This window comes from Strix aluco, chromosome 2 (genome assembly GCF_031877795.1).
Source record: "Strix aluco isolate bStrAlu1 chromosome 2, bStrAlu1.hap1, whole genome shotgun sequence".
NCBI lineage: Eukaryota > Metazoa > Chordata > Aves > Strigiformes > Strigidae > Strix > Strix aluco.
In genome coordinates this window covers 41,346,338-41,360,827 of record NC_133932.1, presented here as the reverse complement: position 1 = coordinate 41,360,827, position 14,490 = coordinate 41,346,338, and the positions used below count along the sequence as shown (strand labels likewise).

The 14,490-nt window shown below is 38.0% G+C and overlaps 1 protein-coding gene across 2 annotated transcripts in view; it reads right to left on the bottom strand.

The window, feature by feature from the left end:
- Positions 1-2,356: 2,356 nt before the first annotated feature.
- Positions 2,357-14,490, bottom strand: part of EFHC2 (EF-hand domain containing 2) — a 63,841-nt gene continuing 51,707 nt past the window's right edge. Inside the window, exons 12-15 of one of the 2 annotated variants that reach the window (XM_074814509.1) lie at positions 13,378-13,575; positions 12,700-12,792; positions 5,784-5,889; positions 2,357-2,680 (exon numbers count right to left, since the gene is read on the bottom strand). In XM_074814509.1, the coding sequence (XP_074670610.1) occupies positions 2,585-2,680; positions 5,784-5,889; positions 12,700-12,792; positions 13,378-13,575 (493 nt within the window). In that variant the 3' untranslated portion in view covers positions 2,357-2,584. Of the gene's footprint in view, positions 2,681-5,783; positions 5,890-12,699; positions 12,793-13,377; positions 13,812-14,490 lie in introns of those variants that run through there. The other variant, XM_074814510.1, reaches the window with a different exon arrangement.

Sequence of the window (14,490 nt, the reverse complement as noted above, 5' to 3'; positions counted from 1 at the left end):
TATTGGACTGCTCATTGGCTAGGGCTTTCCCTTCTAGAAACACTGCTGCTTGTAAAAAAGAAAACCTGGTGAAAAGTGTTTATAACACATCAGGCCACAGCATATGACACATTGTGAGCACAGTGACAAGCACTGAAAATATTTTTCAGGCCCTGTCTACCCTGCTCCTAGGAGATCCTTTTGTGCTTGTCAGGGTTATGCAAGATGCATGGGAAAAGAGGATAAAGAGAAGCGAGAATAATAATTCAGCAGGGTATTAATAAACATCCTAAAATTACTGTCATCAGATGACCGATCTCAACCTTAAAACTTGGAAGGCTGTTTGAGACCCTTGTTGTTTTAGAAGTGAGAATCCACCTTTTGTTGTCCAGTTTAAGTTTATTTGTGGAAAATTATACCCATTTGTTCTTAGACTATCAAAGTTCTTAACTGAAACAAACTATTTTCCTCACCAGGCCATAATGTACCTACAGACAGCAGGCATATTCTCTCTGAGACTTCATTATATTTCACTAAATAAGCCAAGGTCTTTTAGTCTCCTTTCTTATCCCCATTCTCTTGGTCACCTTTCTAGTTCTTCTCTGCACTGGTTCCAGATTACAGCCACCTTTCTTGACCATGACTAGACCATGATTCACCAGACCTATACACAGGGTTCCACATGAAAGTATAAGAAACTATATTTCTTGTACTATTTTTTTTTTCTGAAAAGAGGCTCCTCTTTGTCCTATACACATAAAGGGAAACAAATTGAAGTGCATTTCCCATCTTTAAAAGCTACTTGGGAAGTTCTAAAATGTTCAGAGTCAATCTTTCTTGGAAACCCTTAGCTGTACAAGATTTCCACAACAAACATATCCTTCTGAAGTCTGGGGAACACTGAAAATTTACAAGGGCAACTACATTCATTTAAAGCGTCAAGCTCAATCTTGGTGGCATGTTTTAAAAATCTTCACCTTCAGCAAACTGGCTTCAAATGCAACTTCTTATTGTTTTGGCTCCTGACACTGCCCCCCTGGCCACACATTCTTCTTGTCATGTAAGAAACCATTTTCCTCTTTTGGATCAAAAAGCAGTACAAGGTCTTGTCTACAACTTGGAGCACTTTAACAAGTTTTCACGGTTTTATTTTTGACCCCCTGGACACAGACCATCACTTACCCATTTTATTGCAAACACCTTCCTAAGTAGCAGCAACACACATAATTATGCCTTGCCTCAAGTCCTTTTTTTCTGACAAAAAAGATAAAAAGCTGCCAAAAGCTTCATATTTTGCCATATGGAGTGAAAAGAATTTCTTCTCATGAGCTGGGGGAGAGAGAAGTCATACAATTAAAAATTTCATTTACTCTATCATGCAAAAGTCCAGCGAGTTACTTCTAAATGGAATCATAATTCTAAAAGGGATCTCCAAGTTTCCAAAAAGATAGATCTACTGAATTAAGATATTCTTTGAACTATTGTCTTTCCCTCAGTTTGGGGATTTCAATATGTTGAATTCTCATCCTTCTAAATTAAACATTTCCTCCCCAAATTGTAATTTCAGATTACAGAAAGCACAGGGTTCTCAGCCTACTGAATGTGTGAGTTTCCCAGCCACTAGCAGAGGTGTGCTGGCTCACACCTCTTCCTCTTCCCCTTTGGAATCGCTGTGGATGAATCAGCTCCCCGCTTCACCTCAGGTCTTCCATTCTTTAAACTGGGGTAATTACTTCTCTCACAAAACCCTGCAGTAAATTCAGATCTAGTCATGGATTTGAGCAGGCATAAAAAGATACAAAAATGCTAACAGGAACTCCATTTAGTCATCGCAATTTTGAGCAAAGAGAAAGGCATCAATTAATTTTCAAAGGGCAAGTACAGTGCTACTTCAAGAAAGCTGCATGCTAAAACTGCTCTGAAACACCTTCTCTTCATACATGTCTCACCCAAGTAAACTTGGGTGGCTACTAATCTGAGTCACATTTAAAACAAAAAGCAAGAACTCATAGCTTCCGTAACGTGTCTTCAAAATATTTACTTCTACATTGAAAGGCTATAATTATCTCTGATACCAGAGCAACTTTATACTGTGTTAAAACCTTGCTAGTATTTCCTCCATAAAATAAGAAACTTTGACACAAACAGTACTTAAACATCACCACAGGGATATAGCAAAACCAGATATAAGCTAAAGAGCAAGAGAGGAAATTTGAATGGAATTACCTTATTGTGCTAATATAGTCCAATCTAGTATTTTAAGAGGTCATCCAACAACCTTTGTTTGCAGAACAAAGCAGTATCAGTCAGATTTTGCTCTATTTGACTCAAAGATTTCTCAATACTTGTAACTTCTCCATATAATCAGACACAAAGATTAGAGGATACAGCTTTAATTATGCTTGTATAAGTATGAAACAGTACTGTTGATTTAGAAGGAGTTAGAAAAACACACAAAGTATACATCTGTGTTGGAATAAGAAATTAAATATAATAAAACCTGTATCTTATTTTTTTTGTTTTAGAAGGAATGTTTTCAGTATCTGTCTAAGTAAGCCTTGGCGCTGAAACACTGATCTAAAAGCAGTGCCTTGCAGAGATCAGATTATTGTTCCTTGCCAAACAGATCATCCAGAAGAGGTAAGTATTTGATCCGTTTCACAGCAAAGGACGGTGGTTGTCCTCTCCAGTCATCTTCAATCTGAAATTAGTAACCCAGAGAATATCTTAGAATATAATATTGAAAAGAAGAATAATTAAAAGCTGGACAACGTAAGATACAAGGAGCTGCTTCATTTCCACATACAAATCTGTAAAAAGGTGGACCTTTATATAGCACATCCTCTTAAAAGATTACATGCACATTTTTATCAATCTTGAAGAATATTTTATTAAAAATATTTTCTATCATTAGCCCTTTTGCAGATACTTTCAAATTAAACAATGCTATATTTTCTTCATTAAGACGCTTATATTTGAAAGTCTTGCAAGTCATCTATGTCTCAACACCAAAAATCATACAAAATAATGAGATAGAAGGAAGAAAAAAAGTCAGCTAAACAAGCACAACTCTGTTGCTGAAATCTATCTGTCAAATGCAGGTACTATAGCCCCAAAATATTGCTGTTAATTCGTGGTAAGTCATGAACAGAATGACAATTGGATTCTAAAGTTGAACAAGATTTAAATCCCTTCCTTCCTCTGATTTTTTCCATTTTGTATTGATCTCTTCATTAAAATATTCCTGTATTGTACCAAAGATAGCCTAGGTATTGCAGCTAACTAACAAAATAATAGCGTCAATAAAACTCAATAAACTATACTGGCACCAATTTGGGCACAGTTCATTGAAAACAGTGCTCTGTGTCAGTATGACAGTTACAGCAAAGCTTTGGAGCCCATGAGGAACTGATTATCGCAGCATGATGATGACTGATTATCATTTCTATTGATGCTCTTCCTTTTTGATTCCAGCTGTAACCTTCCTCCCATAACTCCATGTACCATTCTCAACTGGGGCTCTTAGGCATCAACCACTCCCAGAAAGCCCATCCACTGGCTGTCCTCCAAGCAAAGATAAGGTCTTCTTCATACCCAAACAAAACCTCATCTCTTATGCTGAACATACGTTTCACCACAAATGTCTATTTTAACCTTGTGCTTGTTTAACAAGCACCTTTTCCTCCATGCCTTCAACTTGTGAAGGCTGCCTCTTGGCTGCACCACCACTTGCACTCCACCTTCACCTCATAGGAGCCATCTCCTTTCCTCACCTGCCCAGGTCATCCTCACTGGCTAGATAAGCCATCCTGTGAGGGGAAAAAAAGGTCAAACACATTCAACAGCAAGTGTATCTGTGCCTCTGCTTCTTTCACTCTTGCTTTTTGGTACTAAGCTTAGCACCATCTTCAAGGCAAAAATCCTCCAGGCACAGGCTCTGACCTTCTTTTTGTTTCTGTAGTACTGAGGCTTATGAGGCCCTTTATCCTGACACAATCTCCTGTGAGCAATCACTGTTTAAATACTGAGTTATAACTTAAGCACAGAATTCTTCTGTAAAAACAAAGAATATCCACTGAACAAAACCTAATGCACACTTTGGACCACAGGACGGCTGTATAAAACATGTGGAAGGGCTTTGATTTTATCTGTACAAGATGGAAAAAATCTTCTCAATGACAAAGTGAAAAATAAACCACCATGGAAAGCAGAGCAAACCAGCAGCACTGGGCCCTCGTTAGACGCCACTGACAGTTTGAGATGCTGCAGAAGAAAGAGCTGGTAAGCCAAGTAAGAGAGAGGAGTCAGGTTAATAGCACAGTACTTGAGGAATATTGGTTTAAACTATGTCACCACTGAACTTGGATTTAAAGGAATGCTATGTTTCTAAACGGTCTGGATACAATCAAACACATTCTGTACACACATAGTAACACACTGGCTAGGCCAGACCAGCAAAACTACGTGTTGGCAGAAGGGCTTCAGATTTATCTGTTACAAAGTTTTTAAAAATCAGCATAATTGCCTTATGCACCATCTATTTTAAAATGTTCCATTCAGCACAAGATGGCAAGATCAGATTAATCTCTGCAGTTTGTTGATACCACATTTTTATTTACCCCAAGTAGCAGGCTGGTGGAGATATACAAAGTTGATCTATCAATACTGTTCTTGCTGTACGCCTACCAGTGATGTGGTGTATTATGTACAAGTTTCTATGGAGTTATAAAAAATACATAGCTATTTTCTGCAGTGTCAGTGGAGTTTAAAGTATTTCCTGACCATCTCAGCAAGCTAACAGATCATTTGACATGTGACAACGATATTTGTGGGTGAACGGTATTCACGCCCATTGTTCATGGGCAAATACACCTGTTTCCCCTTCTCTTTTTTTTTCTTCTTCTAGAAAAATGTCACAGAGATGTGACACCTATTAGGCACGGGGGTGTTAAAGGCCTCCTCATCCCTGTTTGACTTCTCTGCTTCATTCTAAACCTCCCAGAAAAAATTAATGACTTGAAGAAAACAGGCACAAATACACAAATATGAAAACTGTTGTAGTCTCCATTGGACAAAGCATTCATCACAGAATCACAGAATCACAGAACCATCTAGGTTGGAAAGGACCTTGAAGATCACCTAATCCAACCGTTAACCTAGCACTGACAGTTCCCAACTACACCATATCCCTCAGCGCTATGTCGACCCTACTCTTAAACACCTCCAGAGATGGGGACTCCACCACCTCCCTGGGCAGCCCATTCCAATGCCTAACAACCCCTTCTGGAAAGAAATACTTCCTAATATCTAGTTAAACCTTCCCTGGCGCAACTTGAGGCCATTCCCTCTTGTCCTGTCGCTTATTACTTGGTTAAAGAGGCTCATGCCCAGTTCTCTGCAACCTCCTTTCAGGTAGTTGTAGAGGGCGATGAGGTCTCCCCTCAGCCTCCTCTTCTCCAGACTAAACAACCCCAGTTCCCTCAGCCTCTCCTCGTATGACATGTGCTCCAGACCCTTCACCAGCTTCGTTGCCCTTCTCTGGACACGCTCGAGTCATTCAATGTCCTTTTTGTAGTGAGGGGCCCAAAACTGAACACAGTAATCGAGGTGCGGCCTCACCAGTGCCGAGTACAGGGGTAAGATCACTTCCCTGTCCCTGCTGGCCATGCTATTGCTGATACAAGCCAAGATGCCATTGGCCTTCTTGGCCACCTGGGCACACTGCTGGCTCATGTTCATGTTAAAGTTGGACAAATTATATCAATGTACGCTACTGTTCCTTTGCTCAGATACACTGGTTTTACCTTGAGAGGATCCTTTATCGTCTGGAAAGCAGGAATTTGATTCTTTCTCCAGTTCAGCCCATCCACAAGCTTTTTATATTCCACTTGCTTACGGTCATCTTCAAACCTAAGCAGAATACCCATAAGATTACTCAAGGTTAAAGGAAATTTTTAACAAAGTTGTGTCATGTTATCTACAGCATACTAAAACATTAACTTCTGGATAATAATTTTTTACTCCTTTACTAGCAATCACTGGCAGGAGTACAGAAAAACACTACCAAACTGTCAGGACTTCTATATCATACATTCTAGTCCACATTCTTACAGGTTTATTGCATTTCAACTAATATCACTTTACTTTTGAAGCATTGCTCAACCTTTTACAACACTGGGATCTCACACCTGGTGACAAACAGAGTTGGGATGATCAGTGTGTGATTCCTTTGTGTAGAAAAGAAAGAGGTAGAATGATATGAGAGAGCTGTGCTATAACACAACTGACCTGTTTTATACGGCTTCTACAATCATTTCCCAATAATAAGCAATCCTTCAAAAATGCTGTTCGCACACATCTTGGGATCAATTTAAAATTGCAAACACACAGCTCTCTAACCTATCAAATAATAGCCAGATTTAGGAATCACAAGTCTTGCCATTTGGTAGTTGTTTTATGTCATTGTTCTTTATTTCTATGGAATAAATATAGATTTGTGTCGGTTATGATGGTCGCCTAAATGCTTGAAGATATACATGCTGCCAGCTAAGGTATACAGATATGTGTGTAACACGCTATCTCCCTCGCTCAAATTTCTAAAATCATTACCCTGGACTAATAAACCCCATGGGAGCAAATCTGTAAGCCACATCATCTTTCTGTCATTGATTTGGATGAAGCAACTTCAGAAAAAAAATCTACAATTCAGCAAAACACTTAGGTGGTTAAGGCACTTGGGAACCACTGTTATTTCAGTGGAACTAGTCAAATGCTTGAAAGATATCTTCAAGCTGAAGCTACCATGCATATGATTCTTGAAATGAACAGCTTAACTGCTCCGCTATAAATACTAGCAGCTTCTGTGAATGACATCTGCCTCACCTAACACTACCTACATATAAGAGGGACCTGGTTTAGGCATATAAGCACACCCTGGAAGTGTCTGTGCTTCACTCCATGGAGAGACATATATAATTAGCGAGACTCAATACCTAGTCGTTGGTGGGAAACACCATGTTCAACAATTCTGCTCTGTAATCTGTAATCTAAACAAGTAACTACTGCACAGGAGCAAGATCATCTCCAGGAAACAAGTCTTTTAGAAAATCATTTTATCTGGTTCTTAAAGAAATAGCACTGCACAAAACATTAGTCTCAAAACCCTTCAACCACTGCAGAGGGTTCTGGTAAAAATTAAGCATGAAGGTACTTTAAGGGAGAATTTACAGCACAAACTGGGAAAACAATATCGGAGAAGCAAAGAAATAAATCTAGTGACAAAAATAAACTGCAATAAACCGCAACTCATCCTCTCCTTCTCCTCCCCCCACACCTTTCATTTAATAGTCAGCAGGAGAGATAATAAAACAATATACTGAAAGCCATAAACAGAGATGCTAGCGATAAACTGGAATGTTAAGTACATTGAGTTATGCTGAAGATGAAAGCAAAGTCAGAAAAGAATGCTACTGTTACTAGTATTTAAAGAGGAGCCTGAAACATTGCCCTGAGAAATCCTCCTATGCTAGCTTGATTCTTTATAATAGCTCACACGCAAGTTAACATTTTCATAAAGCCTTACTTTTGGGGAATATATCCATTACACAAGAAAATTATCATTCCCACTTCTACAGGGTTCTTGTTTGCTTCAGGTTTTTTTGCAGGTGGCAATTGAGAAAAGAAAGTTTTGCCTCAGAAGTAACAGGACAATAAAAAAAACATACCTCCTGGAATAAAAATATGGCACAGAGATTTTGAATTTCAAAACTATCATGACAATATTTTTTCTTTTACTATATATGTATTTATCTTTTGCTCATTGCGAAAAGTCAAAAGATTAAGTTTACTGCCAAGATGTAGAGCTGTATAAGCAGCATTTTTAAATAAAGAACAAGTGAAGGCATGTAACTACTTAAACTTTATGTTGAGGCAATGAATTCAAGGAAAGCATTGCTTCTGCTTTCAACAAACATTAACAAGGAGAAAAGTCCTTTGATGTGACAGCACTAGCAAACTGAGATTACAACATGGGCATGAAGTTAACTATAACCAAAGATTTTAACATGGGCAGAGGAAATGGGATTCCTAAATTCCACATTTAAATAGCTACAGAAAGCAGCTTAAAATATTACTTTGGAATAATCCAGAAAGAAAAAACAAAAAGTCTACTCTTTAGATCTCTTTCCTGTTGTGACTTATCGTATCAATCTACTAAAAGCACACACTTGCAATTTGGCACAGAGTATCCAGATGGACTGAGATGTTATCACTTTGTGCATTATTAGGACAGAGATGTCATACATTTCAGTGGCTGGAGTTAATATGGCTGAAACTGACAGTGCTCTTCAGGAAAGGAAATTAGGTTTGTTTTATCAAGATGCAACAAAGATCTCTTCAAACCATGCTTCTCTTCAGTTTTGCCCTATGACTTCACCAATGCATGTGATTTTAGACTATGAATGTCACTCCCCCATCCCTCTCAGTTTGCAGAGCTTTTTTTTTCTTTGACATTACAGACATAATCACACATTTCTGCTTCTAAAAATATATTTATAATGAAATACTCCAGATATGTGAAAAATCTGGTTAAATCACATTATGACCATTCCTGAGAATGAGTAAAGGCTGCTTACAAATATTTTTTCTTTCCCATCAAGAAATCTGTAACCTAAACATTTATGTAAAAAGTTAATGTACATGCAGAGTTTAATTCCTTAGTTTTGCATAACATTTATTAAGAAGTTAATCTGATAATAATAGAGGAGAAGCATCGTGCTGCTTTAACCTTAGAGAAAATATTGGGATTCTTCAGCCTATTTGATAGTCTCTGTGTAACACAGGCATATACCTAAATTGTCAAAAACTGATCAAATGAAAAGATTTAAAACTGCAAGCACAGACAAGTCTATGCAGCTGACCAGTATAAATTAAGTAATGGCTACCATCTTGTGTACACATTTAACAGAAATAATTTCTTTTAAGAGATCCAAATATTAATGCTAGAGAGTCCTTTCATCACAAATGGCATAGGGAGTCTCAGGCATCAAAAGTAATGAACAGAAGACAGAGTGCAGGAGAACGATTTAGTGACCATTTCCAGTCTTGCTGCTGCTACCAGGACTCCTTGCTTTCCTGTAGCAGGAAAAGAGGGTTTAGTTCCTGAAATAAATACATCAGCCCTAAAATAACCTTATAGGTAGACAACTAGGTAAAAAATTATTACCCAGCCACAAACCAGGGAAAAGCTGAACAGGCAGTAGTGGCCTGGCCTGGCCTATTAGTGACTTGAGAACTGGGATGACCATGTAGGAGGCCCACTGTTATCAGATACTGCTAACTGAGACACTAGGGATTAAGTTTTTCAAAAAAACAAGCCCCCCTCCAGAGTCCAATAGTCTCACACTGTGGAGACGTGAAGAACTACACAGCCGCTTTTAAGAGAAATTAAAAGACATATTTTAAAAAATAGGGACATACACTTAACAACTAAACTAATGCGAAACAATCAACGTGTAATACTTGTAAACTTGTCATCCATTCTTTCTTCCCTCCATTTTTTCTTTCCTTATCTGCCAGCTGTTTAGATATCCTCTGGGGAAGGACTGTATCTTTTAAAGTCCTTGTCAGCATACATTTAGCATTGTAGTAAATAAATACAACAGAAAAAAACCTTAAATTCATTACTTAAGCACTTCAGCAACATTTATTTATTAAACAAAGTATAATTGTTCATTATGCCTGCATAAATTTAAAGAAATGTTTATAATTACTACTGCAGTTTTCTGGCAGGAACAATTGTGTACCATCTGCATTGCTTAATACATTGTGATTAGAAGTCTGTACTGCCCTGTGATTAAAAAACTAAGTGAGAAAATGCTGATGGAGAAAGGAAATACTTTTTAATAAACCAGCTCAGGTGAATTGGAAAAATGGACACATTGTTGGGTACCTAAATCCTACTATTTCACCATCCCACAATTAAAAATACAAATTTACCCTAGACAGACAATATGAAAGAGTCTTATGAAACCTCAGTCTTCGTGCTAATTCTCCCTGCACTCTGTGGAAACTGAATGGTCTTTGGGTAAAATAAACAATGTCTTGGGTCATCTGGAGGTGACCACAAAATTAGACAGTAACTTCGAGTCCCATCCTATGCTTTTAATAAGTGACAGAACATTGCAGTATAGTTTACAAATGTAAATAATAAATACTTTAAGAATATTACCTTTCAAAACAGAAAAATAGAACCATTAAGCCCTACAGAAAGTCTTTGCCACCTAATCTCAGATAGCAAAGCTGAATAAATACATAGCTCCAGTCTTCGACTATTATCTGATCACACTGTCTAGCATCACTTTATAGCTGAATAGGGTCCAGCTAGTGCATTAACTATATATACTGATTTTGTGGGAATCAATCCAACAACTTTTACTGTACCACTTTCTTCCTTCATAAATACAGATACACACAGTAGGAACACCACCACCACTTGGTTCAGAAACATCAATGGACACAAAACTATATGCTTCCTCATTCAAAAAAAAGCCACAAATGAATATTGTCGACAAACTTTGCCCACACTGAATTGCATACTCCCCCAGAGTGAGACTGTTCATGATTCTTCAGTCTCAAAGAAAACTACAGGAAGCAAGAGGAAAGGAAGAGAAAATCTCATTCAGCCAACTCTACTCTTCAATTTCCAGATTACTGGAAACTGACTCCTATTAAATATACATCAAAAAATTCTTTCCCTGACTCTGCACCCTCATGAAACAAAAAATTTACCAAGCAGTGCCAACTGCACACTGCAGTGCAGTGACTCATCACATAAACTGCCATCTTTTGAAGCATCTGATATTGTAACTTAGAACTGGCATTACACATAGCACTCTATCATATGAAGTACTTCTCACACTGATTTCTGAGGCCCAGCTCCACACCATTTACCTTTCTCATACAGAAATCTGCAATACAGGTTGGCCACAGCCCCTTTAGAAACAAAGTACAATGGATGGTAATTTAGAAATCCAGCTCTTACACAGGCTGAGGAGATAACTCTCTCCTCCTCCACTGCATACAGAAATAACCTAGAGCGACTGAATCCTAATTCAGCTGTCATGGGTACCTGGCTAAACCTGGGTGAAATCCAGCTCTTAGTCTCCTCTTTGTTTTCTAAGTTTATCTCCAATTTTTATCATACTGTACTCGGCTTTTTCTTTTTAACCGCCTGCACTGAGACTCTTCAGGAGAGAAGAGGTTCATTTCCCAAAAGCTTTCCCTGGTATAAATTCACAAACAATAAACACATCTCTAGAGCCTATGATGTGTCAGGCTTGCCTGTTTTTCATCAGCATTGTGTTAGTACATAAAGGAAAACCTCCAGTCCCTTGTCTGTGCATCTATTCAATTTCAGCCCTTATGAAGCGGAAACTATGAGAACCCCTTGTCTAGTACAGGATGTCAATTGTCCTCCAACACTTTTTGTATTGGGCAGCTTAGTGGGAGTTCTAAAAAATGAGTTTTAGATTAATGCTAAAATTCAGACATGCTTCTGATGACTAATACTTGTACCCTAACTGTCAGATGTGATGAATGGCAAACAAATTGCCAAAGTCGTCTTTTTGGCTACTGCAGGGAACTATTCTGAAAGTTTTTGGTCTGGAAACAGGAGCTTTGTGAAAAATAGCCCTTTAGGCTTCTTAAAACAGTCTTGGTGATACTGATTTAAGTAGGAAGTCTTGCTTGCAGTATGAAGATGTTTCATTAAAATGGATTCCACATTTCTGCCTGACAAGAGTCTTTTCATTATTTAATAAATCCAGATGCTTAGTTTGCAATTCCTCCTGAAATCAAAAAGCATATCTACCTGAAAGCACCTAAACACGACAGAAGACAAGACCTGCTCCTGCTTTTAACACAGTACAAAGGTACAGACAAAACATTTAAGGATGTTCCACAAGGGAAAGAAGAGACCAATGAGCATGTATTTAAACCTATTACCAGAATATTTGGCCATGAAAACCAAATTCAACATGAGTGTTCAAAACACCACAGGTTACTCTGAACATTAGCCTTTTACGCAAGTGCACTGAATACTAGTTCTTTTCACTTCTATTCCCATTAATACAGCTAGCCAAGCAATTTGTCTCAAAACAATTAAATGTGCTATGGAAAAAGACCAAAACCATGCCAACACTCCTTTTCCTCTTTAAAAATTGCAATGAGCTATGTTTCAGGTGAGATTAATAGGAGTAGCAAACAACTTTTATTCACTACTGATGCTGTCTACTTGATTCAAGGACATTTCATTGTAGTCATCCTGCTATGTTTCTTAAAACTCACATAATGTGCTTTCATAAGATTATTGTTTTTACCTTACACATACACGGGAACAACTAATGCAAAAAAAGTAAAACTCATTGATAATGATAAGTATCAGTAGCTGATTCCCATAAGACTAATTCTATAGAATTCTGGCAAAGCCAGATGATCTACTGTGCCAGACAAAATGAAGAGAAGTTGCTAAGATTGATGCACCTCAGTTGATTATTAATATTCTATAAATAGGAAAGTCTGCGTGTGTATAGGGAGAAAATCAGCACCATGAAACAATTAATATTATATGAATGACACATTCTTAAGAACCGTGTCTGCAGTAGATATTTAGCATTGATTTGCGCCCACCCATGCAGGTCATACTAACTGCCCCTAACTTACATGGTCAGTAAAGCTCGCAGATCATCACCAGCCAGTGGCAACTTAAAGGACTTGCAAATAGTCCTGCAGGTCTCATGGGGCAACACTCCACATCTATACAAACAGAAAGAGAGGGGGAGGAGTGTACATTAGGTATTTTCCACATTTACTTCAAGTGAGTGCTGCTGTGAATAGGAAAACACGTGAGGAATATCAGGGTAGATAGGTAGAGGTAAAGAAAACAAGGTTTTATGAAATTTCACTATTACAAAGCCAAGAAACTTGAAGTACACATTGTGGCCTGTCTCCCCCATGCTGAGGTCCTTAGTGATTCTCTGTGATTCTTTATCTGTGACCTCAGAGAACAAAAAGGGCAAATGAGTCATATAAAGAGTCAGCTACAACTCCTTCCTTTTTTCTCTTAAATCACTATTTTCCCTCTTTGCCTGTGAACGTGCATCTGATTACGTCACAGTATGTTCAGTAGAGCAGCTATAATAAAAAGTCCACAAACAAAATGAAAAAGAGACTAAAAGGCTATCCTTTTCTTGTCTACTGTGAAGTGCTAACAGAAGCTTAACATTACAAATAATATTCTTTGGCCACAATATATCATTTGCACACCAACAAATAGAAAAGTAGGTAGGTTTACAAGCAGAGCTTCCAAATAACAGCTTAAGATAAATAGAGGAAACTTACTTTTCACGGTCATTGTATATAAGCACTGCAGACAGTTGTTCAAAATTCTCAAAGTTATTTTTCTTCAGTTGTTCTTGAGCCACTGCAAGGAGGAAGTGGAGGTCCATTTCATATTCCTCTCTCACACTGTAATAGCGCCCAAGAGTCCTAATTTCATGTTCTGAAAACACTCCATCAGTGATACTGACTATCAAATCTCTGTTCACAAAAACAACAGCCTACATTAGTTTTAAGTAAAGGAGTTAAAAACAGTTAATAATCCTAAATTCCGGGGGAAAAAAAAAGATTAAAACGCACTCATCATAAAATCACGTAAATCATGTAAAAGAATTATCTACTTAAATTTTGAAATCCAGGTCTGTTCAAGGAGGTACAATGGAAATTACCTGAACTCTGAAACTTTTGCAGGATGTCCACATTTCCTCAGTAGTCGGCTATACATACAAAAATACATAATAATCATGACTTAAGTCTTTTACCAGAGATGCCATACTGGCATGGAATATTAGCAGAGATTAATTTTGTCATTGCATTTGTCCAACAAGATAGTGAATTAACAAGGTATTACCATGTTTTGTTCCTAATCATATTTTGCATGCTGCAGCACCATGATTAATTATCTGTAAACAGAGAGCATACACAACAGTTGCATAACAGAAAGAGAGAATTAACAAAGGCAGAGGGGAAGTGGGGCAGAAGATCCCAACAGAGAACAGAATATTAATCAAACATCAGGCCACACTTCACAAAGCATTGTAAAAGCTGGCCTGATGGTAGCTTTCAGGGGAAAGCTGAGGGAAGGGAAACAGAAATTGGTCACAGAGAGAGAGCAGAAAATTACACCCAACTTGAAATCACAAGTCCTCCTGGCAAGAATGGAAGACAGAATGCAAAAGCAAGACCAGTTTATGCTTGGACACAGTCAGCGGAGAATCAGGTCCCATGCAGGGAAGAGCCTGAGATCTGCTCTCCCAAGACTGCTTGTGCTGCTCAGACATATCAGTCCAATCCAAGGAAGAAGAAATGTTCCTGAGATCCACCTGATGGGCCAGTGCTGGCACTGAATGACTAGTCATTCCTGTTAATGTCAAGAATTTGTTGATGATAATAGAG